The following is a 21,570-nucleotide window of genomic DNA, read 5'->3' as shown; positions in this document are numbered from 1 at the left end:
CGGCGGTGGCGGGCGGGGCCGCGCAGGCGCGATGGCGGCGCGGGCGGTGCTGGCGGCGGCGGCGGGCGGGGCCGCGCAGGCGCGATGGCGGCGCGGGCAGCGATGGCGGCGGTGGCGGGCGGCGGGGCCCGGCCCGCGGTGGTGCTGGGCGCTATGGAGATGGGCCGGCGAGCCGGGCCCGAGGCCAGCGCCGAGCTGCTCCGCGCCTTCCTGCGCCGCCGACACCGCCTCATCGACACCGCCTTCATGTACGCGGGCGGCGAGTCCGAGCGCATCCTGGGCACGCTGCTGGCCGGCGGCACCGAGCCCGGTAGGGCGGCGGAGGGCGGGCTGCCCTGGGGGAGAGGGGCTGTCTTGAGGGGGAGAGGGGCTGCCCTGGGGGAGAGGGGCTGCCTCGGGGGAGAGGGACTGCCCTGGGGGAGAGGGGCTGTCCTGAGGGAGAGGGGCTGCCCTGGGGGAGAGGGGCTGCCTCAGGGGAGAGGGGCTGCCCTGGGGGAGAGGGGCTGCCTCAGGGGAGAGGGGCTGTCCTGAGGGAGAGGGGCTGCCTCGGGGGAGAGGGGCTGCCTCAGGGGATAGGGGCTGTCCTGAGGGAGAGGGACTGCCCTGGGGGAGAGGGGCTGCCTCGGGGGAGAGGGGCTGCCTCAGGGGATAGGGGCTGTCCTGAGGGAGAGGGGCTGCCTCAGGGGATAGGGGCTGTCTTGAGGGAGAGGGGCTGCCTCGGGGGAAAGGGGCTGCCTCGGGGGAAAGGGGCTGCCCTGGGGGAGAGGGGCTGCCTCGGGGCCCGTGTCTGAGGAGAAGGGGCTGCTTTGCAGCTGACACTGGCCTTGAGGAGAAGGGGCTTGGCCAGGACTCCTTCTGTGAGGAGAGGGGTTTTTCATGAGGAGAAGGGAGTTCCCTGAGGAGAGGGGACTTGCTGGAGCTGTGCCCTGGGGAGAGGGTCCTTCCTTGAGGAGGGTTGTCCCTGAGGAGGTCTCATCTCTTCTGCCAGGCTGACACTGTTCTTGAGGAGACGAGATTTGCCCAGGATTCATTTCCCGAGGAGCAGGGTCTTCCCTGTGAGGCAATGTCCTCCCTGAGGAGATGGCACTACTCTGCGGAAGGAGAAGGGTCTCCCTGCCAGTCTGAGGCCGTTCCCAGGGACAAGAGCCCTCCCCAGAGTCCATTCCCTGAGGAGAGGGATCTTCCCTGCCCAGCTGACTCCCTCCTCAAGGAAATCAGAATTGCCCCAGGCCCATCCCCTTAGCACAGGAGTTCTCCCTGCTGGTGCCATGCCTGAGGGGAAGGGGCCCTGCACTAGTGCTGAGCTCCAGACCTTGAGGAGCAAACATTCACTGCCTGGGGCAGACCCTCAGTCCCTGCAGAGAGGAGCCTCCCCTGCCAGGCTGACAGATTCCTGAGGACAGGCACCTTCCCTGAGATGCCTCAAACACTTATGTCACTTGTCCCCACTCCCCTCCTCAAGGTGGAAACATCCTTGCTCATTCCTCCTCTCTTTGCCAGTGGAAGTGGCCACCAAGGCCAACCCGTGGGATGGGAAGACGCTGAAGCCCGAGAGCGTGCGCTCCCAACTGGACACGTCCCTGGAGAGGCTGCAGAGGAAGAGTGTGGAGCTCTTCTACCTCCATGCTCCTGACCACGGCACCCCGGTGGAGGAAACCCTGCGTGCCTGCAACGAGCTGCACAAAGAGGTGAAGTGCAGAGTCCTGGACAATCCTTGATTCTTCCCTCCTTACCACTGCTTTTTTTTTAAACCAGGGCTCTTGTTTTGCCCGTCTGCAGCGCTGGGTTTGTGCAGCTCTGTGAAGAGGAGACAGAGCCCAGGGCAGAGCTGAGCAGCCATTGCTCTTTGTGTGCTCACATGGTGTACTTTGTTCCCAAGAGCTCTTGGAACATCTGAACTTTGCTTCCAGCCCTGTTAACAGTCTCGGTTAAGATTAGTGCTGGTAATGGGTAAAGAATTCCTGAGTTTTGTTTGTCTGGTTATATAATTTAAACTAGAAGGTGTGAATTCCAAATGAACAGAAAATGGGGAATATTTTTGTCATGTCTTAATAATTCATAGTCCGTCAGAAAAGGTGGACAGGAATTAACCCTTCTGGACTAAAATTTGGTAACCGTCCTTTTCATTGTATCCATCTTGGGGTGTTTGGGACCAAATTAACTTTGAAACACTGGAACTAAATTCCCTTTTATTCTTCTGCAGGGGAAGTTTAAAGAGCTTGGCTTGTCAAACTACGCCGCGTGGGAGGTGGCAGAAATCTGTGCCATCTGCAAGTACAACAACTGGGTGATGCCAACTGTGTACCAGGTGAGGGAGGGGGGGAGCTTGGATTTGGGCTCCCCAAATCTAGGCCCAGCCCCAGTGTGCCAGACAGAAACACAGAAGGAATCTGCTGCAGTTAGTCTGGGAAGTTACAGTCACTGAGGTTGGAAAAGACCCCCAGTCCCATCTGTGCTTGGTACCCGCCTTGTCACCCACCCCAGAGCACTGAGTGCCATGCCCAGGCCTTCTTTGGATATTTTCAGGGATGGGGACTCCAAACCTCCCTGGGCAGTCCCTGCCAAGGCCTGAGCACCCTTTCAGTGAGGAAATTCAGGCAGCTGAGTGAGGTCAGTGCTCAGAAACAGCTCAGTGTGTTCATTGCTGGAGCCAGCGACTCCCTGGCCATGGAGCTTCATTTGCAGTCCTTCAGCGAGTTCTGAGCAAATCATAACTTTGTGTGATCTGAAGCTGCTCTCTGGGATGGGTATTGCCAGGGAAGGGTGGGAAGAGGCAGCTGCTGTGCCCTGAGCTCTGTCTGAGGCTGTCTCCCACCCCTGCAGGGAATGTACAATGCGACCACACGCCAGGTGGAGGCCGAGCTGTTCCCCTGCCTCAGGCACTTTGGGCTCCGCTTCTATGCCTACAACCCGCTGGCAGGTACAGGGGCAAGGCCAGGCTTTGGGACAAAGCTCTGAGGAATGGGGGCTCTGCAGAGCCAGCCCATCCCCAAACCTGCTGCTCCCTTCCGTCCCAGGGGGGCTGCTGACCGGCAAGTACAAGTACGAGGACAAAGACACGCGCCAGCCCACTGGGAGATTTTTTGGGAATGACTGGGCTCAAGCCTACAGGGACAGGTATGTCCTCAGCTGACAGACAAGCAGGAATGACTGCATGAAAAAAACATTCTTAATAGTCAGCTGAGAGGAAGCAGAATTGACCAAATCTTGGGATTATGTCAGCGCACGTGGCTGGGGCTGTGGTGTGTGAGTGGGCTCTGCAGGGTGGTTTTTAGGCTCAGCTTCCTCACAGCTCCCAAGGGAGACTGCAGAAGTCCTCTGAGGCTACTATGAGTTGTATGAGGCTTCCTGAAAGCCTTTTGATTGGAATATAGCTGTACCACTGATTAAAGGTCCCAAGGGCAATAACAATGACATTTTTTTGGCAGGTACTGGAAAAAACACAATTTTGAGGGAATTGCACTGATAGAAAAAGCTCTGAAAGAGGCTTATGGCTCCACTGCACCCAGCCTGGCATCTGCTGCACTGCGCTGGCTTTACAACCACTCCAAACTGCAGGTGAGGGCTTGACCCGGGCACTGCTGCCAGCACTGGGCACCGCTGCCGTGGCTGACAAACAGGGAAATTTCAGTGTAGGTGTCTTTTAATCCTGTGGGATTGTGGCATTCCAAAGTGAATATTGCTGTACAGACTCTTCCAGGCAGCGGGAGTGAGGCAGCTCTGCCTTTCCCCATGTGTTCAGAACTGGAAGCTTCAAGTGGAGGATTTTAGTGCCAGTTGCTGGGGTCTTGGCTTCCCATGCACTCAGTTTCCTTGCAAGGACAGGACTTGCCTTTCAGTGGACTAGGAAACTAATGCTTAATATTCCTGATGTTCCCTAAATGTTCCTGTAGCCCATCATAAAGTAGGATTTGGCAGCTTCGGAGGATTTGGAGTGACTTGGGAACGTCCTGGCTAGTGAGCAGAATTTGTGGTGTCAGTTGCTTAATTCCTGGATGTTCTTTAGTGGAAGGAAATGCTTTGTTTGGCCCTCAGTGGCTTGGGAGGTGAACTTTCTTTTGGGATCAGCAACACCTCCCACCTCTTCCTAGGGTTCTCTTGGAGATGCAGTGATCATTGGGATGTCCAACTTGGAGCAGCTGGAGCAGAACCTCACCTACAGCGAGGAGGGTCCCCTGCTGCCGGCCGTGGTGCAGGCGTTCGACGAGGCCTGGAACCTGAGTGCACACGACTGCCCCAACTACTTCCGCTAGGGAAGGAAGGCTGGGACACCTGGCACGGGCTCTGGAGACCTGGGAGAGGACCTGCCCACCCCACCCTCCACGGCTGGAGGGCTGCAGGTTTTTCCTGACTCAGTGAAGCTTTGTAGGAGCCACACCTGTGCCTTAGCCCTCCCTCCCGGCCCCTCGGCTCCCCCAGCACAGCCCGTGATTCAGGGTGCAGCTGATCAGGAAAGTGAACACCTTCACAAGGTGAAGGCCCCTGGTCTGCTTTAATGTGAAATCTTAAATAATTACATACAAGAATAAAAGCTCTTTCTAGTGCAGAGCTCATCTCTGATCCGTGCCTGTCATCTCTTTGGCAGCACTTGGGGACTTTGAATCACAGAATTTCAGGATGGTTTGGGTTGGGTGATCCTAAAATCTCATCTTGTTCCACCCCCTGCCATGGGCAGGGACACGTTCCATTATCCCAGGGTGCTCCAAGCCCCATCCAGCCTGGCCTTGGACATTTTCAGGGATAAGGCAAAATTTCAAGGATTGAGCTAAGTATCTCCTTCTGTGTCAAAATAACAAACCCTCAGCATATTTCCCTTTGTGTTATATCAAAATTCGATTACATTTACACCCTTCCTATCCAGTTTTCATGTTTGAGCTGGCATTTCCTCAGATCACAGGATAGACTATCACTAACAGGGAGCAGCAACTAACTGTGTGAAGTTTTACATAGATATTTATATAAATATAAAAAAAGCATAGTTAGGTCATTTTCTGTAAAGATCCCTGGGGAAGGGAAATATCCTCCTCTTTTTGTCCTTAAAATAGAACTGTCTGGTGTCCAAGCTGTTAGTCCTCATTGCTGCCATCGTCATCATCCTCCTCTTCCTCCTCCTCTGCTTCATCTCCCATGAGCTTTTGAAAGTCTCCCGTCTCAGAATTCCACAGAAACTTCATGGTGACTTTAAATTCTGCCATCTCATAGCCAAAGAGTTTCTAGGAGAGGACACAAATCTGTCATTCCTGCTTTACTCTGTGCCCAGCCTAGCAAAACAGTAAATTCCACTTCCAGGGGGAAGTGGAGCAAAGCAGGAATCAAAATAATTGCTGCTGAGTTTTAGGAGATGTGTTAATTAATTCTCGGTTAATTTGTGTCAGGAAGCAGGGCTGCTGTGTTACTCACCAGCACACGGGCCTGTTCCGGGGTGAGAACATCCCCTTCCTTGCACACTTCATAATCCGAAAGCAGCGTCACCACTCCTGCAGAGCAAAACCCCTGGAAGTAGGATCCCAGGCACTGGGAGCTCCCTGGAACGTGGGGGCAGAGCCAGGACTCCCTCCAACACCACCCCTTGGAGCTGGCACCTTCCCAAGCAGCATCAGTGCACCCCAAAGAGATGGGCGAGATCAGCTCTAAAACCCCACACCTGGTTCCCAAGTGAGTTAATCCAGGCTGCTTCCACTGGAAAGGATGGCATTCTGCAGAAATCTGGGAGCTCTACCCAGCCTTAGACACGAGTTTGGGAACAACAGCACGAGGATAGAAGGAGTTCTAGCCCCAGCACTACAATGAGAAAGTTGTCCCTCAGGTTTTCTCCAGACCCAAACCCTGCTCTGGGTTCTCTCCAGACCCAAACCCTGCTCTGCGTTCTCTCCAGACCCAAACCCTGCTCTGCGTTCTCTCCACACCCAAACCCTGCTCTGGGTTCTCTCCAGACCCAAACCCTGCTCTGGGTTCTCTCCAGACCCAAACCCTGCTCTGCGTTCTCTCCACACCCAAACCCTGCTCTGGGTTCTCTCCAGACCCAAACCCTGCTCTGGGTTCTCTCCACACCCAGACCCTGCTCTGCGTTCTCTCCAGACCCAAACCCTGCTCTGGGTTCTCTCCAGACCCAAACCCTGCTCTGGGTTCTCTCCAGACCCAAACCCTGCTCTGCGTTCTCTCCAGACCTCAATCCTGCTCTGCGTTCTCTCCACACCCAAACCCTGCTCTGCGTTCTCTCCAGACCTCAATCCTGCTCTGCGTTCTCTCCACACCCAAACCCTGCTCTGGGTTCTCTCCAGACCCAAACCCTGCTCTGTTCTCTCCAGACCCAGACCCTGCTCTGCGTTCTCTCCAGACCCAGACCCTGCTCTGTTCTCTCCAGACCTCAATCCTGCTCTGCGTTCTCTCCAGACCTCAATCCTGCTCTGCGTTCTCTCCACACCCAGACCCTGCTGTACCTTTTTTCAGCGCTGTGGGCAGCCCCAGCTGCCGCAGCTGCGGCTCCATGGAGTGGGGGAACTGCTCCAGGGGCCCCGTGTCCAGGCTGACCCCGTAGGGCGCCTTGTTCCCAGCACGGGCAAAGTCCAGCTCCCGGAACTTGGAGAACCACCTGGGACAGAGGTGGGCAACAAGAGCCTCAGTGGGGGAGAACACCCCTGGGCTGAGACAGGGACTGGGGCACAGCCTCACAAGGATCTGGTGTTATCTAGGGAGGTTGTGGCTGCCCCTGGAGCCCTGGAGTGCCCAAGGGGGTGGAATGAGATGGGCTTTAAGGTCCCTCCCAACCCAAAGCCCTCCATGACTTCTGCTGTTGCAGGAATGGCTGACAAAGTCAAGTGGAAGAGGCCCATGAGACCATCCCTGCTTTAAGGGAAGCAGCAGGGAGCGTTGGGGTTTTGTGACAACAGAAAGGCTGTGCCAGGCTGGTACTTACTCATCCACCTCATCCCTGGTGCGGTTGGTGAAGAGGAGCCCGACCTCCCCCCTCAGGTGTTTGCTGACCTGGAAGAAAGGAGCAGCCACGGGGATTGGGGAGCACAGGGACTCACCTGCAGGGGCTCAGTCCTGCACTGCCCCACTCAACAGAGCCTTCGTGGCAGGACACGGATGGATTGAGTTAAATCCCCCCAGGAGGGTGACCCCAGGATGCTACTCCAGGATGTGAACGTGCCAGGAGAACCTTTAGGCCATGCAGAGGAAGCTCAGCGGGTACCTTGTGCAAGTTCTCCTTGTACTCGCTGCTCGGCTCCCGGCCCAGCGCCACCATCATCACCTTGTTCTTCCCAAAGAAGATCCTGCCCAAGAGGAGGAGGAGGAGGAGGAGGAGGAAGATGTCAGCCCTGTCGCGCACCCCCTGGGCATCCCCCACTCCGCACCGCCCCCTGCCTACCTGCTGTGCTTCCAGGCGTTCCGCACATCCTTCAGCTTGTTGTTCCTCATGTTGGCCACGGAGAAGACGAAGATGTACTTGTAGGTGTCCACACAGCGCCGCAGCTGCGGGGGAGCCGTTACCGGGGCCGGGCACGGGGGGAACGGGCAGGACGGGGAGAGGGGAGGAGGGCCCGGGCCACACTCACCTCGGCGATCAGCGCCTGCTTGGCTTCCAGCCCCTTGCGGGGCGTCCGCGTCAGGGACACTGCGGGGAGCGGAGAGAGCGTCAGGGAGGGGTGGGGATGGAGGATGGGAGAGGGGAAGGAGATGGTGATGGGCAAGGGAGCGGGCAGAGGACAAGGGATAGGGAAGGGGACGATGGATGGGGCCCAGGAATGACAAGACGGCGGGGCAGGGGACAGGAGTGGGGCGGGAGAAGGATGTGCCGGGCAGGGTGTCGGGTGTGCGGGCCCGGCCGCGCTCCCACCTTTGCGGTCCCGCCGGGACTTGGGCATGGCTGCGCCGTGCTGCGAGGCCCCCGCGCCGCGCGCGGGCTGCTGGGAACGGCCGGGGCTGCCCCGCGCGCTGCCTGCGCGCTCCCCGCGGCGCCGACGCCCTTTCCCCGCGCAGGCGGCGGCGCGGGCGGCCCCGCGGCGCAGAAGGCCCCCCGGGCGCCGGGGCCGCTGTCATGGCGGCGGGGCCGCGCACGCCGCTGCCGCTCCTGGTCCCGCCGCTCCTGGTTCTCCTGGTCCTGCTGCCTTTGGCCGCCGCCGTCTACGAGGACCAAGTGGGCAAGTTCGACTGGTGAGCACCGGGGTCTCACCGCGTTGGGTCCCCGCCGCGCCGCTCCCGCCGCTCAGCGGCGCTCCCGTTCCCTCTGCAGGAGGCAGCAGTACGTGGGCAAGCTCAAGTTCGCCTCCCTGGAGGCCTCGCAGGGCTCGAAGAAGCTCGTCGTGGCTACCGAGGAGAATGTGGTGGCCGCCCTGAACTCGCGGAGCGGCGAAATCCGTGAGTGCGGCCGCTGCGGGGCCGAGGGTGACGCCGGTGCCGCTCCGGTGCGGTGGCCGCCGCCCTGGGCGGGCGGGAGGGCTCGGCGGGTCGGAGCCTGTCTGGCGGCTGGCTCTGCGAGCACTGTGCAAAGCCCCGTTCACTTGTGCTAAAAGCTTAGGAGTTTAATAGCAATGAATATTACTAATCCTATTACTATTAGGCTAACAAGAGACAATAAAAAGCAAAGAATTAGGGACGTCCGGGTGCTCTTGCACTCTGCCACAAAGCACACCTTACTAACAAAGGATTACCCCTTAAAGGCAGTAGTCTATTGCATATACATGTATCTCATACATAATTCCGACATTCCTTTTCAAAACAGGGTGTTTCTGTTTAATTTTAGCTTTCCCCCCCTCATCTTGTAAATCAATTTTCTTGGCCCCTCGAAGTCGGAGTCTTCCCGATAAGGAGGCAATAACTCTTTTTGTGGAATCTTGGTGTCTTGTTGCTGTTATCTCTGTGCAGAGAGAATAACGCAAAGAATTTCTTGATTTTCTTTTCCATTTCTTGCACTAGTTACAAAAAGCATCTTACATTACACGGGTTCTACTTTAATATTATGTTTTAGCCTAAGAACTATATTTACCACACTCCTTAAAAAAAAGATGAACACAGCACTACTTAAAAGAGATCAATACACCCTTTCCAAGGTCACAGATGGAGACTTCACTGTAGCATTAGCAGGGAGGCCGTGGTATGGGGTGCATTTCTGACACGTGTCGGGGTGCTGCTGTGGCACAGCCGCCTCTGCCCCGCTGGTCTCTTGCAGTGTGGCGCCACGTGGACAAGGGCACCCCGGAGGGAGCTGTCGATGCCATGCTGATCCACGGGCAGGGTAAGGGCTGGGGAGATGGCTGCTGCTGTGGTTGATTCTCACACTTAGCAGGAAAGTATCATGTAGGTAAAGTAAGAAAAGATTGGTGGATTTATAGTTGTGTTTTACTCCTGTATTCTTTTCAAGGGGTTGGGATGTTTGGGAGGGTGGGCTTGTCACTGTGGTGACTTCTGACCTCCAGTCAGGATTTGAGGAAGTGACCTCCACCTCTGCACAGTGAAGAACAAGGCAATGGACAGAACTTTGGGAGGGGCTAAAGGGTTAAAAGGTGAAACCTCTATTATGTGGGTGAGCATAGCCTCTGCTCCTGGCGCTGTAACATTTTCTCTATTCAGTGTTCTGTTGTATGCTTGATAAGATTTAATAAACCTTTCTTAATTTCTGAAGAGTGAGTAGCTGTTTCTCACAGGGGCACATGCTGGGGCTGGCAGGGCTCCTGGAGTGTGGAGCCAGCCTTGGGGCACAGGCTGGATGTGCAGAGCCCACCTCTGTGTTGGCCCGTGGTGGGTGCCAGCGCTGTGTTTGTCCCCTCCCCTCCTCTCCAGATGCCATCACCGTGTCCAGTGCTGGGAGGATTCTGCGTTCCTGGGAGACCAACATCGGGGGCTTGAACTGGGAGACCTCCCTGGACACTGGCAGGTGGGATTTCCTGTCTGCACGGCTTGGTTCTCCTTGTAGGGCTGGTCTGGGAGGGAAAAAATGGGTCATGGACTCAGTCTGGGCTGGCATTGGAGAGAAAGGTTAGTCAGGTGTACAGGTTCCAGAACAAATTTTGGGTGAATTCTTTCTGAATGCCTGAACCTTGTGGAGAATCCCAGAGTCACTGAGGTTGGAAAAGCCCTCCCAGACCATCCAGTTCAACCTGTGACCAATCCCCACCTTGTCCCCAGCCCAGAGCACTGAGTGCCATTTCCAGGACACCTCCAGGGATGAAGACTCCAAACCTCCCTGTGCAGCCCCTGCTAAGGCCTGAGCACCCTTTCCATGAGGAAATTCCTGCTGGTGTTCACCCTGAGCCTGCCCTGACCCAGCCTGAGGCTGTTCCCTCTGCTCCTGCCTCTGTTCCTGGAGCAGAGCCTGACCCCCCCTGGCAGAAGGTCCCTCCTGAGCCTCCTTTTCTCCAGGCTGAGCCCCTTTCCCAGCTCCATCAGCCTCTCCTGGTGCTCCAGCCCCTTCCCCAGGGTAAAATAGGAAAAGAATTCCCTAACTGCTGGTGCCTGTGCTCAGTTTCCAGGGGGCTGCCCTGGTGGGGCTCCCTGAGGCGGTGAAGTATGTGGCAGTGCTGAAGAAGGCGGCCCTGTCTCTGCACTACCTGTCCAACGGGCACCAGAAGTGGGTGGAACAGCTGCCAGAAAGGTGAGAACGCCTCTAGGGAGAGGTGTGAGCCCCTGGCACGGGGCAGAGGGAAGGGGGCTGCACCTGCCTTGCGCCTCTGCAAACTGCAGTGTGAGAGGATGGTGCTCCATGGTTGCTGCCTGTCCTGCAGTGAGAGCACTCAGTACGAGCTGCTGTATTCCCGTGGCACTGGAGTGATCCACGTGGTTGGCATCGTTCCCCAGAGCCACCTGAACGTGCTGACATTCAACGTAGAAGATGGAGAAATCACAAGACAGGTAGTGGAGCCAAAATGCTGGGTTTGATGTGAACAAATGCACTTCCAGCCCTGTGCTGTGGTGGGCAGAGAAATCGATTGTTGTGCCATGGGGAACCCTCCCTTTCCCTGAGGCATTGCCCTCACACCAGGGATTTCATGGCTGAATGCCCTGAAAGCCAAACTGAACCTGTCTGGCAGCTGTTAGTCAGGATTCCCCCATAACCCTCAGGCTGACAGGTGGTTTTTCTCAGTTGTGGCTAAAAAATAACTGACTTAACTTGCTGTTGTGTGCACGTGGGCGCAGGCTGTGTGCTGCTGAGCCCTGGCTGTGTCTCTCTGCAGGTGAGGGTGGCAGCCCCGTGGCTGGGGGACCTGCAGGGCTCCTGTGCCGTGGTGGGCGAGGCCGTGCTGGTGTGCGTGGACGCGGCCGCGCGCTCGCTGCACGTCTGCGCCCTGGACACGGAGCAGGACATGAGGCACATCCCCCTGCAGGTGAGCACTGCTGCAGGAGCACTCCTGTCACTCCTTGCCTGACTGGTCTGGTTCCAGTTGGAACTGGTTCCCTGTGGTGACAGCCTGGTCAGAGAGTGAGAAAGCTAGACCAGTTTCCCAGAATCGGCCTGGGGAACATCAGGGAGCTGGAGAGAGGGAATTCTAAACAATCTGCACTTGGTGTTTTGTAATAAGCTGTATTGCCCATGAGTTTGTTTGCCAGAGGGTGGCTTCTTAATTAGCCAGCGGTGATGGTGTTTTAATTAAAGGACTAATCAAGTCCACATGTAGCAAATTAGGGTATAAAAAGCACTGGGTTTCTTTATTAAGTGAATTAGCCTTCTGTGAATGTTTTTAGAGTCTATGTCACTTATTGCCCGGTCCTGACCCGTTATGGTGACATCTCTCCAGTCTGTTGGTGATCTGGGGGGTGATTGAAGATGGGGGATCATGCTCTGTAAATTGAGGGAAGGGTGGGAAAGGTTTTGTTCTGTTCCTCTTTCTGGATCAATGCCTTCTGAGCTCTGCTCCAATGGATCCTCAGCCTTCCCTGCTCCTGCTCCATCCCCAGACTCAGGGAATCTCTGACTGCTGCTGGGGGAAGGAGCTGTTGGTCTCGGTGAAGGACGACTCCCCCAGCACGTGTGCTTGTCTCCCCTGCAGTCCATGGAGCTGGAGTTTGCAGATGACTTCCAGGCCAGGATCTTGGCCACTCAGCCCAGTGTGACCAGTGCCTCACGGACTCAGTTCTTCCTGCAGCTGTCCCCAAGCCACTTCTCCCTGCTGCAGTACAAGCAGGGGCTGCTCAGCCACCTCCGGGACTTCCAGCAGGTACCTGAGAGACCAGGGACAGGGCCAAGTGCAGCTGAACATCCTTCACACTGCTGGGCCAGCTGGCAGGTTTTAAAAGTCTCAGTAACTCTGGGTATCATGGCTCAAAAACCTGTAGCAGGTCAACTGTTCCCATCATTATGAGAAGTAGATCTTTCTTATTTTTGAGTTGGGGGAAACCGTACAATTTAAAATTTGGGTGTGCCATTTAATCTCCTTTTAATTCCACTGTGTTTTTATTTACTTCAGAAGTACTTTTTGGTGGGGTTTGGGTGTTTCTTGAGGGTGGTTTTTAATGATTTCTTGCTATTTTTTTTCCCTTTTCCAGGCAGCTCTGGTGAGTTTTGCAACAACCGGGGAGAAGACTGTGGCCGCTGTCCTGACGTGCAGGAATGAACTGGTCAGCACAATTCCTGTCCCCTGGGACCAGCCCAGCTCTGGGGATGTGCACTGGGGGTGGGCTCCACTGGTGTTTCACAGGCCCAGGGATGGGAAGCCCCTTGAGGAAGAGGAGGATTTAATAAGTTTCAGTGATAAGACAAGCAGGCCTTGATTGCATCCAGCTCAGGCTGTGCCTGGCTCAGTGAATATCCTGTTTCAGGAAGGTGAGCATGTGACAAGGAATTTGCTTTCCTGATCCACAGAGGATTTCAGTTCTTGGAGATATCAAACATACTTTCATTTTTATCAGAAACAGAATAGAACAGAGCAGAGCTGTTTCCTGCCTGATATCTCAGGCAAGCTGAGACTTGTCAGACAGTTGAAAACCTAATTTTCTACTTTACTGGTGTCTGAAGCCATGTTCCATGTCCTCTCATGCTCCCTGCAGAAACCTGGCAGCTCTGATGGCCTCCATGCTGGCAGCACTCTGGAGGATGCCCGGAGGCAGGTATGGGGTGCATTGGTTCCCAAATTCTTGTCAGTCCATTTTATTCCTTCACCTGCAGGAGCAGAATGACAGAGGTCTTACCCCAGCTCTACAACCTAATACAGCCTAAAAATATCTTGAAGCCCCAGTTTTTTGCTGGGCATGAAATTCTGCTGCAGGATTTGGTGTGGTGTGGGTGTAACCCTTGTTTTCTGCTCATTGCTACAGGATTCCTTAATCTGCTCCAATCAAACCTACAACATAAACCTCTACCTGGTTGAAACTGGGCAAAGGCTGTTGGATACCACAATCACCTTTAACCTGGAGCAAGGAGGGGCCAAGCCACAGCAGGTGAGCAAGGAGGGGTTATTTCAGTCCTTGCAGTGCTCCCCTTTCCCTGGTTTGGCAGGATGGGAGCCCTTCAGCCAAGGGGAAAAGCATTCCAGGGATTACAGCATCACTTTGCTCTGGCTTCACCTGATTTCTGCTGTCTTCAAGGAGATGATGTGATCATTAATCTCGCTGTTTTCCTTGCCTTTTTTGTTTTGTGTTTTTTTTTCCCAGCTGTACATCCAAGTTTTCCTGAAGAAGGATGATTCCGTGGGCTATCGAGCCTTGGTGCAGACAGAAGACCACATGCTCATGTTCCTCCAGCAGCCAGGTGACTCCCAAAAGCAGCTTCCTCCATTTGTAGCAGTCACCAGGAGAAAATTCTGTGTCCTCAAGGATTGTATTTTATCATGACTTTCCTTGGAAGCTGAAAAAATTGATTTAACTCTCCTGAGTCCCTTGAAGGACACAGGAGACTCTTTTCACCCTCACCTGGACACCTCTGTTTTGTGTGGGCAGAGCCTTTGAATTTCAGGGGGTTTCTGCAGATTTCAAAACTTTTTGTAGGATGAGAGTGTAAGTTCTGGTGTAGATCTTCCTCAGAGATTTTCAGAAAAGGTCCTCATGGCAAAAATGTTGATTTGCAGAAAGGGTTGAAAGTTCCATCTCAGCAGCATGAATTTTGTGGGGCTCTAAAGGAATCCAGGAGTTCACACTGTGAATCTCCTATTTTAAATAGACTCAATGACTGGAACCCTTTTAAAGCACCAGATTGCTTTTACTGGTTCTGAGGTTTTCTTCCTAGAAGTGGCTCCTGTTGCATGAAGTATTTGTCTTTTATGAAATAATTAATTATATTAGATATTTATACACTGTTTGCATTTCATATAGAAGTGATTTGCATTTCCGAGTTGCACCGAAAGATACTCTTATATTCAGTGAGTCAATTCCCAAATATTAAGTTGATTTTTCCAATATTCTACTCCTATTTCTTTCCAGGAAAAGTTGTGTGGAGCAGAGAGGAGTCTCTGGCAGAGGTGGTAAGCTTGGAGATGGTGGATCTGCCTCTGACAGGTGCACAGGCTGAGTTGGAGGGAGAATTTGGCAAAAAAGCAGGTGGGTTTAGGAGAATTATCTCTGTGAATTTGTTTTCCTTCCTAAATAAATGTGTTTATTGTTTTCTGTTTACTCTGGGCTGAGAGATTAATTTAAATCTCTACTGATGCCAATTAAAATGAGCAGAAATAAACCTTTTTCTGTCTAAACTTTGGCAATCCAATCCAGATGATGTGAATATATTACATTGTAACATTAAAAAAACCAGCAGCAGTAGGAGGGATTTTGGCCATGTCTCCTAAATGTTTCATGTGACTCTCTGGAAGACTCTTTTCCAATAGCTTTTTTTGCTTTGTTTTGTCTTTCCTTGCTGTCCTGGATGCAGCCATCCAAGGTAACCCCATCCTGCATGGAGTGTGCTCTGCTCCTCCCTAATGCTTCCTGGTGCCACTGGTCCCCTCTGCTTGCTCTCCTCAGGGGCTGAAACAGTTGAAATCCAGTGTTTTGGTTACTTTAAGAAGTGGAATACAAACCCTGGTTGGGCAGAATTAATTATTTTTAATTCCTCTGAGTGCAGAGGGGTTTCTGTAGAGGTGGGGGAGCAGTAGGTGGGCACAGTGAGAAGAAACACAAAATCCTCTGCATGAAGGTTTGCTTTCAGTTGATCAGGGCGTGTTTTGGAATGAGTGTGGAGTGGGAGAGGTTGGTAAATGCCAGAGTCTCACAGAAATGACAATTGTAACTTAGTGCAGAAGGGGAGGCAAGGAGTTCCCCAGGTTTGTGCATGGCAGTGCTGGACAGCAGAGTTTCAGCTCGGGGCTGGGACGGGTGTGTTTTCCCTCCTGGTGTCACTGTGGTGCCACTTGCAGATGGTTTGCTGGGAATGTTCCTGAAGCGACTCTCATCCCAGCTCATCCTGCTGCAAGCCTGGACTGCCCACCTCTGGAAGATGTTCTACGATGCCAGGAAGCCCCGGAGTCAGATCAAAAATGAGATTAACATTGACAATTTGGCCAGAGATGAGTTCAACCTCCAGAAGATGATGGTGATGGTCACTGCCTCGGGCAAGGTGAGGAGGCCAGGGCAGGAATCTCTTTCTAGGCTGGAGCAAAGAGTCTCAGCTCTGAATCCTCAGCCCTCTTTTTAGCCAGGCTTGGGAAATTATTTACCCAGAAATAATGGAAGGTGCACAGGATGTTTGTGATGATTTTAAAGGGGTACTAAGATTCAGCTTTCTTTGGGATATGACACGGGAGAATGCTGTGCTCGAATGGGAGAGATGTCTTCCTAAACTTTGGCTTTCCCACGTTTTCCCACGTTTTTCCTCAGCTTTTTGGCATTGAGAGCAGTTCTGGCACCATCCTATGGAAGCAATACCTCAGGAACGTGAGACCAGGCTCCTCCTTCAAGCTGATGGTGCAGAGAACAACAGCCCATTTCCCCCACCCTCCCCAGTGCACTCTGCTTGTCAAGGACAAGGTGAGGCCCTTTCCTGCCCCTCCACTGGGCATGGAAATCTGCCCTTGCACAGGGCAATAAAACCATATTCTTGGGCATATCTGGTTGTCACTGATGTGGGGATGGCAAGGGAGAAAGACCTGGAGGGAAGCAGACACAGAAGCTTGGGTATGATCATGGTTGTTATGAATAAATGTTTGGACAAAAGTGTGTGTCCAAACAGAATATTTTCAGGATAGAGTAGCTGAACTCAGGGTATGAACAATCTACACCAGCAAGTAACAGTTAGAAAAAGACTTTTTTTTTTTTTTTTTTCTACCTAAACAAGAGGCAAAACTTGCCCTGTTTTTCAGGAAACCAAGATGAGTTTTCTGTATGTCTTTAACCCCATCTTTGGGAAGAGAAGCCAAGTAGCTCCTCCTGTTCTGAAACGTCCCATTCTCCAGACTTTGCTTCTGCCTATTATGGATCAAGACTATGCCAAAGTGCTGCTCCTGATTGATGATGAGTACAAGGTAAATTTTCTTTGCCTGGAGGCAGTTTTCTTCACATTCTGGTTAATTATTCCCCTCCCTTTTGGAGCAAGATGGAAAAAAATGCCATTGAGCCACATTTCACACAAAACTATGAGGTTATTCTGGTAAGACAGACCTTATCTTGATAAACACGTTAGAAATAATCTTTCTGGCTCATTCTGGGGGGGTGGTTTTGTCTGTATCATTTGTTTTTAAGCTGTGTTTCAATACTTCCTTTCCAGGTTACACCTTTCCCAGCCACTAAAAACGTCCTTCGCCAGTTAGAAGAAATAGCCCATTCCATCTATTTTTACCTGGTTGATGCTGAGCAGGGAAAACTCTCTGGATTCAGGCTGAAAAAGGTATGGAAGGCCCATTGCACTTCCTGAATGTCCTGGGGATAATGGCAGATCTCAGCTCCCTCCATGGAGCTTTGCTCAAAACCAGAACGTTCAAAAGCCAGGGACCTCATTAAATCAGAAGAGCTGGACAGGACAGAATGCACATCCAACCAATATGATTAATGCAATGTTCTCCCCCTATTAGTGGGAAGATGGCAGTTTTTATAACTTCCATATAGTTTACAGTTTACAAAGACACTCTGATTGGCAAGCTAACATTGTTTACCTTTGCCTTAAGGTGGTCAGGCTTTTCACTCTAATTAATGCTCGGATAGCTAATTACTTTGTAGTTACCTTAACATAATTTCTAACTGTGCCACAACTGAATTCTCACTGCATCAAAGGCTTCCAGGCCCCATCAAGGCTGCTCATCAGGCCTAGTCTGAGGGGGTAGTTCAAACCTCATTCCAAACATAAATCATGCCCTCTCTCTCTCAGAAATTCTGTAACAACGTTCTGCCTCAAAACACACCAAAGAAACTTGGGAAATCCCAAAGCAAGGGAATCTGCATCCTGCTGGTGGAGCTGGTGTCCTTGGAAGATGAGATCCGAGCTCCCACATGCTTTTTCCCTGCAGGACCTGAGCACAGAGGAGATCTGGGAGGTGGCCATCCCCACAGAGGTGCAGAGGATTGTGGCTGTCAAAGGGAAGAGGTCCAACGAGCACGTGCACTCCCAGGGCCGCGTGATGGGCGACCGCAGCGTCCTCTACAAGGTGCTGCTGCAGCTCTGTGTTGGCTTTTTGTTGAGGGGTTATCCCGTGGGAAGATCCCAGTGCCATTCCCTGCTGCTGCATTGGGATGAGCTGCCCTGTGGTGCCAGCTTTTCTTTATGGACACACACTCTGTGGATGAACACTCATTTTGGAGGTTTCTTTTCGAAAATGTTTCCATGCAGCAGTTAAGTCAGTCACAGTCTGATATTGTGGAGATAACAGCTTGATTTCTTGAGGTGATTTATGCTAATTTGTTCACAATATGCCCAGTGCCAGGTGAAGAGCAGGAAGGAGATGTTTGTGGCACTGACAGGGTGTCTCAGCTGTTTCTCCTTCGTCCCCAGTCCCTGAACCCCAACCTGCTGGCCGTGGTGACCGAGAGCACGGACACGCACCACGAGCGCACCTTCATCGGGATCTACCTCATGGACGGGGTCACGGGCAGGATCATCCACTCCTCCGTGCAGAAGAAGGCCAAGGGGCCTGTGCACATGGTGCACTCTGAGAACTGGGTGGTGGTAAGCTGCTTGCTTGGGGGCACCACTAAAATCACAAGCTGATAAAAAGCAGTGATCTGTAATGAAGGTCACTCATGGTACAAATATGGCAAAATACATGTGGAATGCAAGACTGACAATTTTGTAAGTTCAACAAATTAGCACACTTAACAGAAATTATCCAGTTAGAGGGACAGTGAATAAAGTAATCCCCCCTTTCAGTTCTGCCCCTACTGAAGCCCCCCCCCCCAGCTTCTAGCTCCCTTTTTATTGTGTCTATGATATATGGAGAAAATGAGATGTCCTGGGCTCACTATAGAGCAAAGACCAAATAAGATTCCAGCAAGGTTTGCTTATTGTTCTAAAATCTAAGTGGGGGGTAGGAAGGTGCTGCAATTAGTTAAGGAGCTATATGTATAACTATATAATAATAGTCTACAGAGCTACAAATATATGGAAAAGGTATAAAAAGCAAAAATCCTTTTGGCATCGGGGCAGTTCCTGAACCTGCATGGAGGCAGTTTAGTGATTGCCCTGGCTCCTTCCCTGATGCTCCTGAAACTCCTGGCTGCAGTACCAGTACTGGAACACGAAGGCTCGGCGGAACGAGTTCACGGTGCTGGAGCTCTACGAGGGCACGGAGCAGTACAACGCCACAGCCTTCAGCTCCCTGGACCGCCCCATTCTGCCCCAGGTCCTGCAGCAATCCTACATCTTCCCCTCTGCCATCAGTGCCATGGAGGCCACCATCACCGAGCGCGGCATCACCAGCCGCCACCTGCTCAGTGAGTACCTGCTCAGGGGAAGGGTGGCTCTGAAATCCAGCCAAATGCACTTCGCTGCCAAAAAGTCACGCCTGGGGGTTGTGCTGGACTCCTGCGAGTGCAGGGATAAGCACCAGGAGAGTGTCTCTGTTGGCTGTCAGAAAATGCTGTCAGGAGTGGCCATGAGGTGCCAGATTCTTTCCAGTGGTGCCCAGAACATAAACTAAAACCCAGTAAGTTTCACCCCTACATAAGAACTTTCCCTTGAGGGTGGCAGAGCAGTGCCACAGGTGCCCAGGGCGGGTCTGGAGTCTCTCTGGAGACATTCCAGACCCACCTGGATGCATTCCTGAGTGATCTGCTCCTGGTGACCCTACCTAGGCAGGGGGTTTGGACTGGGTGATCCCCAGAAGACCCTTCCAATCCCAGCTGTTCTGGGATTCTCTGATTTTTGAGATGCTTTTCCTTCAATGCACAGTTGGGCTGCCCTCTGGGGCCATCCTGTCCCTTCCCAAGGCTCTGCTGGACCCTCGGCGCCCGGAGATCCCCACGGAGCAGAGCAGGTAGGGAAGGATGAGAACCTGGGCTCTGGAAAGGGCTGGATTTTGGGTTAAGAGGAACAACTTGTCCTGCCTGAACTCAGAGGAGTCTTGGCATGGAATGAAGGGAAGTTCCTTCGGGTCAGAGGTTGGACTCACTGATCTTGGAGGTCTTTCCCAACCTGAAGGATTCTGTGATGGGATGCATTTGTCTGTGTTACAGCAGGTCAGTCCATAAACCAGCCTGGTGTCTGTATTCTCAGGGAGCAGCAGTCAGAGGAACTGGATATTTTAGAGTTACACTTGTAAGACTTCGGCTTAGCCTGACACAGCTGATATATTTGATTTTTATCCTGCAGCAATAATGAATCTGCACTGGGAAAAGCTCCCAAATCTGCTGGTTTAGGATAGCTTTTGATAATCAGGAGACACTGGTGGCACCTGCTGTGTGCTGCCTGGCTGGGGTTTGATGTCTGGTGGTGCCTTGCAGGGAGGAGAACCTGATCCCGTACTCGCCCGACGTGCAGATCCACGCTGAGAGGTTCATCAACTACAACCAGACCATCTCCAGGATGAGGGGGATTTACACAGCCCCCTCTGGCCTCGAGTCCACATGCTTGGTGAGAGCAGGGGAGAGGACTCAGTGTGAAATTTGGGGGTGGATCTGAATTCTGTAACCCCCGTAACACAGCTGCTCCCAGCGTAACCATCGCTCCTTTCTGTTGAAACTGTCACCCTGAGGGAATCATTTTGGGGTTTTATGCTCCAAGCTGCATCCCCAGCTCCTGATCTCCTCCCTGCAGGTTGTAGCCTATGGGCTGGACATCTTCCAGACCCGGGTGTACCCCTCCAAGCAGTTTGATGTGCTCAAGGACGACTACGACTACGTGCTGATCAGCAGCGTGCTCTTCGGGCTGGTCTTTGCCACCATGATCACCAAGAGACTGGCCCAGGTGAAGCTGCTGAACCGGGCCTGGCGCTGAGGGAGGCCCAGCCCGGAGCAGCTGGGCTGGGCTGGGATCCCAGCCCCCCCGAGGGATGGAGACAAACACCTCTGTTCCATTTGGCTGGAAGAAGTTTGTGAGGAAAAGCTGCTGGAGGAACAAAACCCGCACTGCCCGCGTGTCTCCCGCGAGGAGGAACGGAAGAGATGAAAAATAGAGACTTTTTTTAGGCTGTTCTGACTGAAAAAGAGGGTCCCAAATCTTCCTTAAAGCCTCAAAATTGGCGTCTCCCTGATGCTGGTGAAGAGAATCCTGAGGATGTGTCCTGCTCATCCTGGGGTCTCCCTCTTTGCCAGCTGTGCCCCACATCTGGCAGCAAGGAGGGTTGTTGGCTCTGCCAGCTGTGCCCCACATCTGGCAGCAAGGAGGGTTGGCTGTGCCAGCTGTGCCCCACATCTGGCAGCAAGCAGGGTTGGCTGTGCCAGCTGTGCGCCACATCTGGCAGCGAGCAGGGTTGTTGGCTCTGCCAGCTGTGTGCCACATCTGGCAGCAAGGAGGGTTGGCTGTGCCAGCTGTGCCCCACATCTGGCAGCAAGCAGGGTTGCTCATGCTGTGAGGAAGAGACCCTGGGTGATTTCTGTAGGAAAAATGTTGGGATTTGGGTGTCTGGCAGTGGGAAACAGCCTCATGGAGCCACTGATGAAGCTGCAGAGTGGTGGGAAGAATTTGAACCTGAAGTCTCTCCATGTTCTTTATTTATTATGACAACATCAGTTCCTTCCCATTCGTTTCTACATTTTCCTGCTATTTTTTTGTGTGTTCCGAACTGGGGTTAAGGCGGGCTGGTTCAGGGGGAGGAGCCTTCAGCGTTTCCTTCGGGATCTCGGCTCTGAGCGCTGGATTTGATCCGTTCCGGTCCCGTTTGTCCCCCGGGAGTGGCCGTGTCCCCCCTGCACCCCCCAGTGTCCAGATCCCAAAATAAAGCTGCGGAGCAGGGAGTGCGTTTGGGCTACTGAAGTGTTTCTTGGGCTATTTGAGCGGTTTGGGGGCTATTTAAGGGGCTTGGGAACTGTTTAAATGGGTTGGGGGGGCTATTTAGGTGGTTTTTAGGGGGTTACTTTGGTGATTTTGCAGTGCTGTTTGGGTGGGTTTTTTGGGGCTGTTTAGGTGGAGGGTTGGGGCTGTTTAAGGGGTCTTGGGGGGGGCATTAAAGTGTTTTTTGGGGACCAGTGAGGTGGGTTTTGGGGCTAAGTGGTTTTATGGAGCTGTTTCAGTGGATTTTGAGCTACTTAAGTGGGATTTTTTTTTTGTATTTACGTGGGGGGGTT

At 53.1% G+C, this 21,570-nt stretch overlaps 3 protein-coding genes across 4 annotated transcripts; 2 read left to right on the top strand and 1 right to left on the bottom strand.

Moving 5' to 3' along the window:
* Window positions 1-84: 84 nt before the first annotated feature.
* On the top strand, window positions 85-4,560 carry AKR7A2 (aldo-keto reductase family 7 member A2). The gene is made up of 7 exons (XM_077788204.1): window positions 85-310; window positions 1,501-1,688; window positions 2,204-2,308; window positions 2,824-2,920; window positions 3,018-3,117; window positions 3,429-3,558; window positions 4,092-4,560. Exons 1-7 carry the CDS (start codon window positions 85-87, stop codon window positions 4,251-4,253), a joined length of 1,008 nt encoding a protein of 335 aa, XP_077644330.1. The 3' UTR covers window positions 4,254-4,560.
* Window positions 4,469-7,907, bottom strand: MRTO4 (MRT4 homolog, ribosome maturation factor). Its single transcript, XM_021533782.2, has 8 exons — window positions 7,841-7,907; window positions 7,560-7,618; window positions 7,373-7,476; window positions 7,196-7,277; window positions 6,917-6,984; window positions 6,441-6,592; window positions 5,401-5,477; window positions 4,469-5,213 (listed from the first exon to the last, which is right to left on the bottom strand). The coding sequence occupies exons 1-8, from the start codon at window positions 7,866-7,868 to the stop codon at window positions 5,067-5,069; spliced, it is 717 nt and encodes a 238-aa protein (XP_021389457.1). The 5' UTR covers window positions 7,869-7,907; the 3' UTR covers window positions 4,469-5,066.
* A 109-nt stretch (window positions 7,908-8,016) lies between these two features.
* Window positions 8,017-21,026, top strand: EMC1 (ER membrane protein complex subunit 1). Of its 2 annotated transcripts, XM_021533786.2 has the most exons (23): window positions 8,017-8,157; window positions 8,237-8,361; window positions 9,173-9,238; window positions 9,784-9,877; window positions 10,466-10,594; window positions 10,725-10,851; window positions 11,175-11,324; window positions 11,988-12,155; window positions 12,484-12,555; window positions 12,985-13,044; window positions 13,252-13,374; window positions 13,588-13,684; window positions 14,353-14,469; window positions 15,279-15,478; window positions 15,739-15,888; window positions 16,221-16,382; window positions 16,625-16,744; window positions 17,361-17,498; window positions 17,843-18,016; window positions 18,570-18,780; window positions 19,238-19,322; window positions 19,789-19,918; window positions 20,102-21,026. In XM_021533786.2, the coding sequence occupies exons 1-23, from the start codon at window positions 8,042-8,044 to the stop codon at window positions 20,279-20,281; spliced, it is 2,994 nt and encodes a 997-aa protein (XP_021389461.1). In that variant the 5' UTR covers window positions 8,017-8,041; the 3' UTR covers window positions 20,282-21,026. The 2 variants fall into 2 exon arrangements, with proteins under 2 accessions (XP_021389461.1, XP_077644329.1); XM_077788203.1 differs by lacking the exons at window positions 19,789-19,918; window positions 20,102-21,026 and having other exon boundaries at window positions 18,494-18,780; window positions 19,238-19,544.
* Window positions 21,027-21,570: the final 544 nt, after the last annotated feature.

Source organism: Lonchura striata, chromosome 24 (assembly GCF_046129695.1).
Source record: "Lonchura striata isolate bLonStr1 chromosome 24, bLonStr1.mat, whole genome shotgun sequence".
Lineage (NCBI taxonomy): Eukaryota > Metazoa > Chordata > Aves > Passeriformes > Estrildidae > Lonchura > Lonchura striata.
The sequence above is the reverse complement of the archived record's forward strand: the minus strand, read 5'-3'. Positions and strand labels throughout refer to the sequence as shown.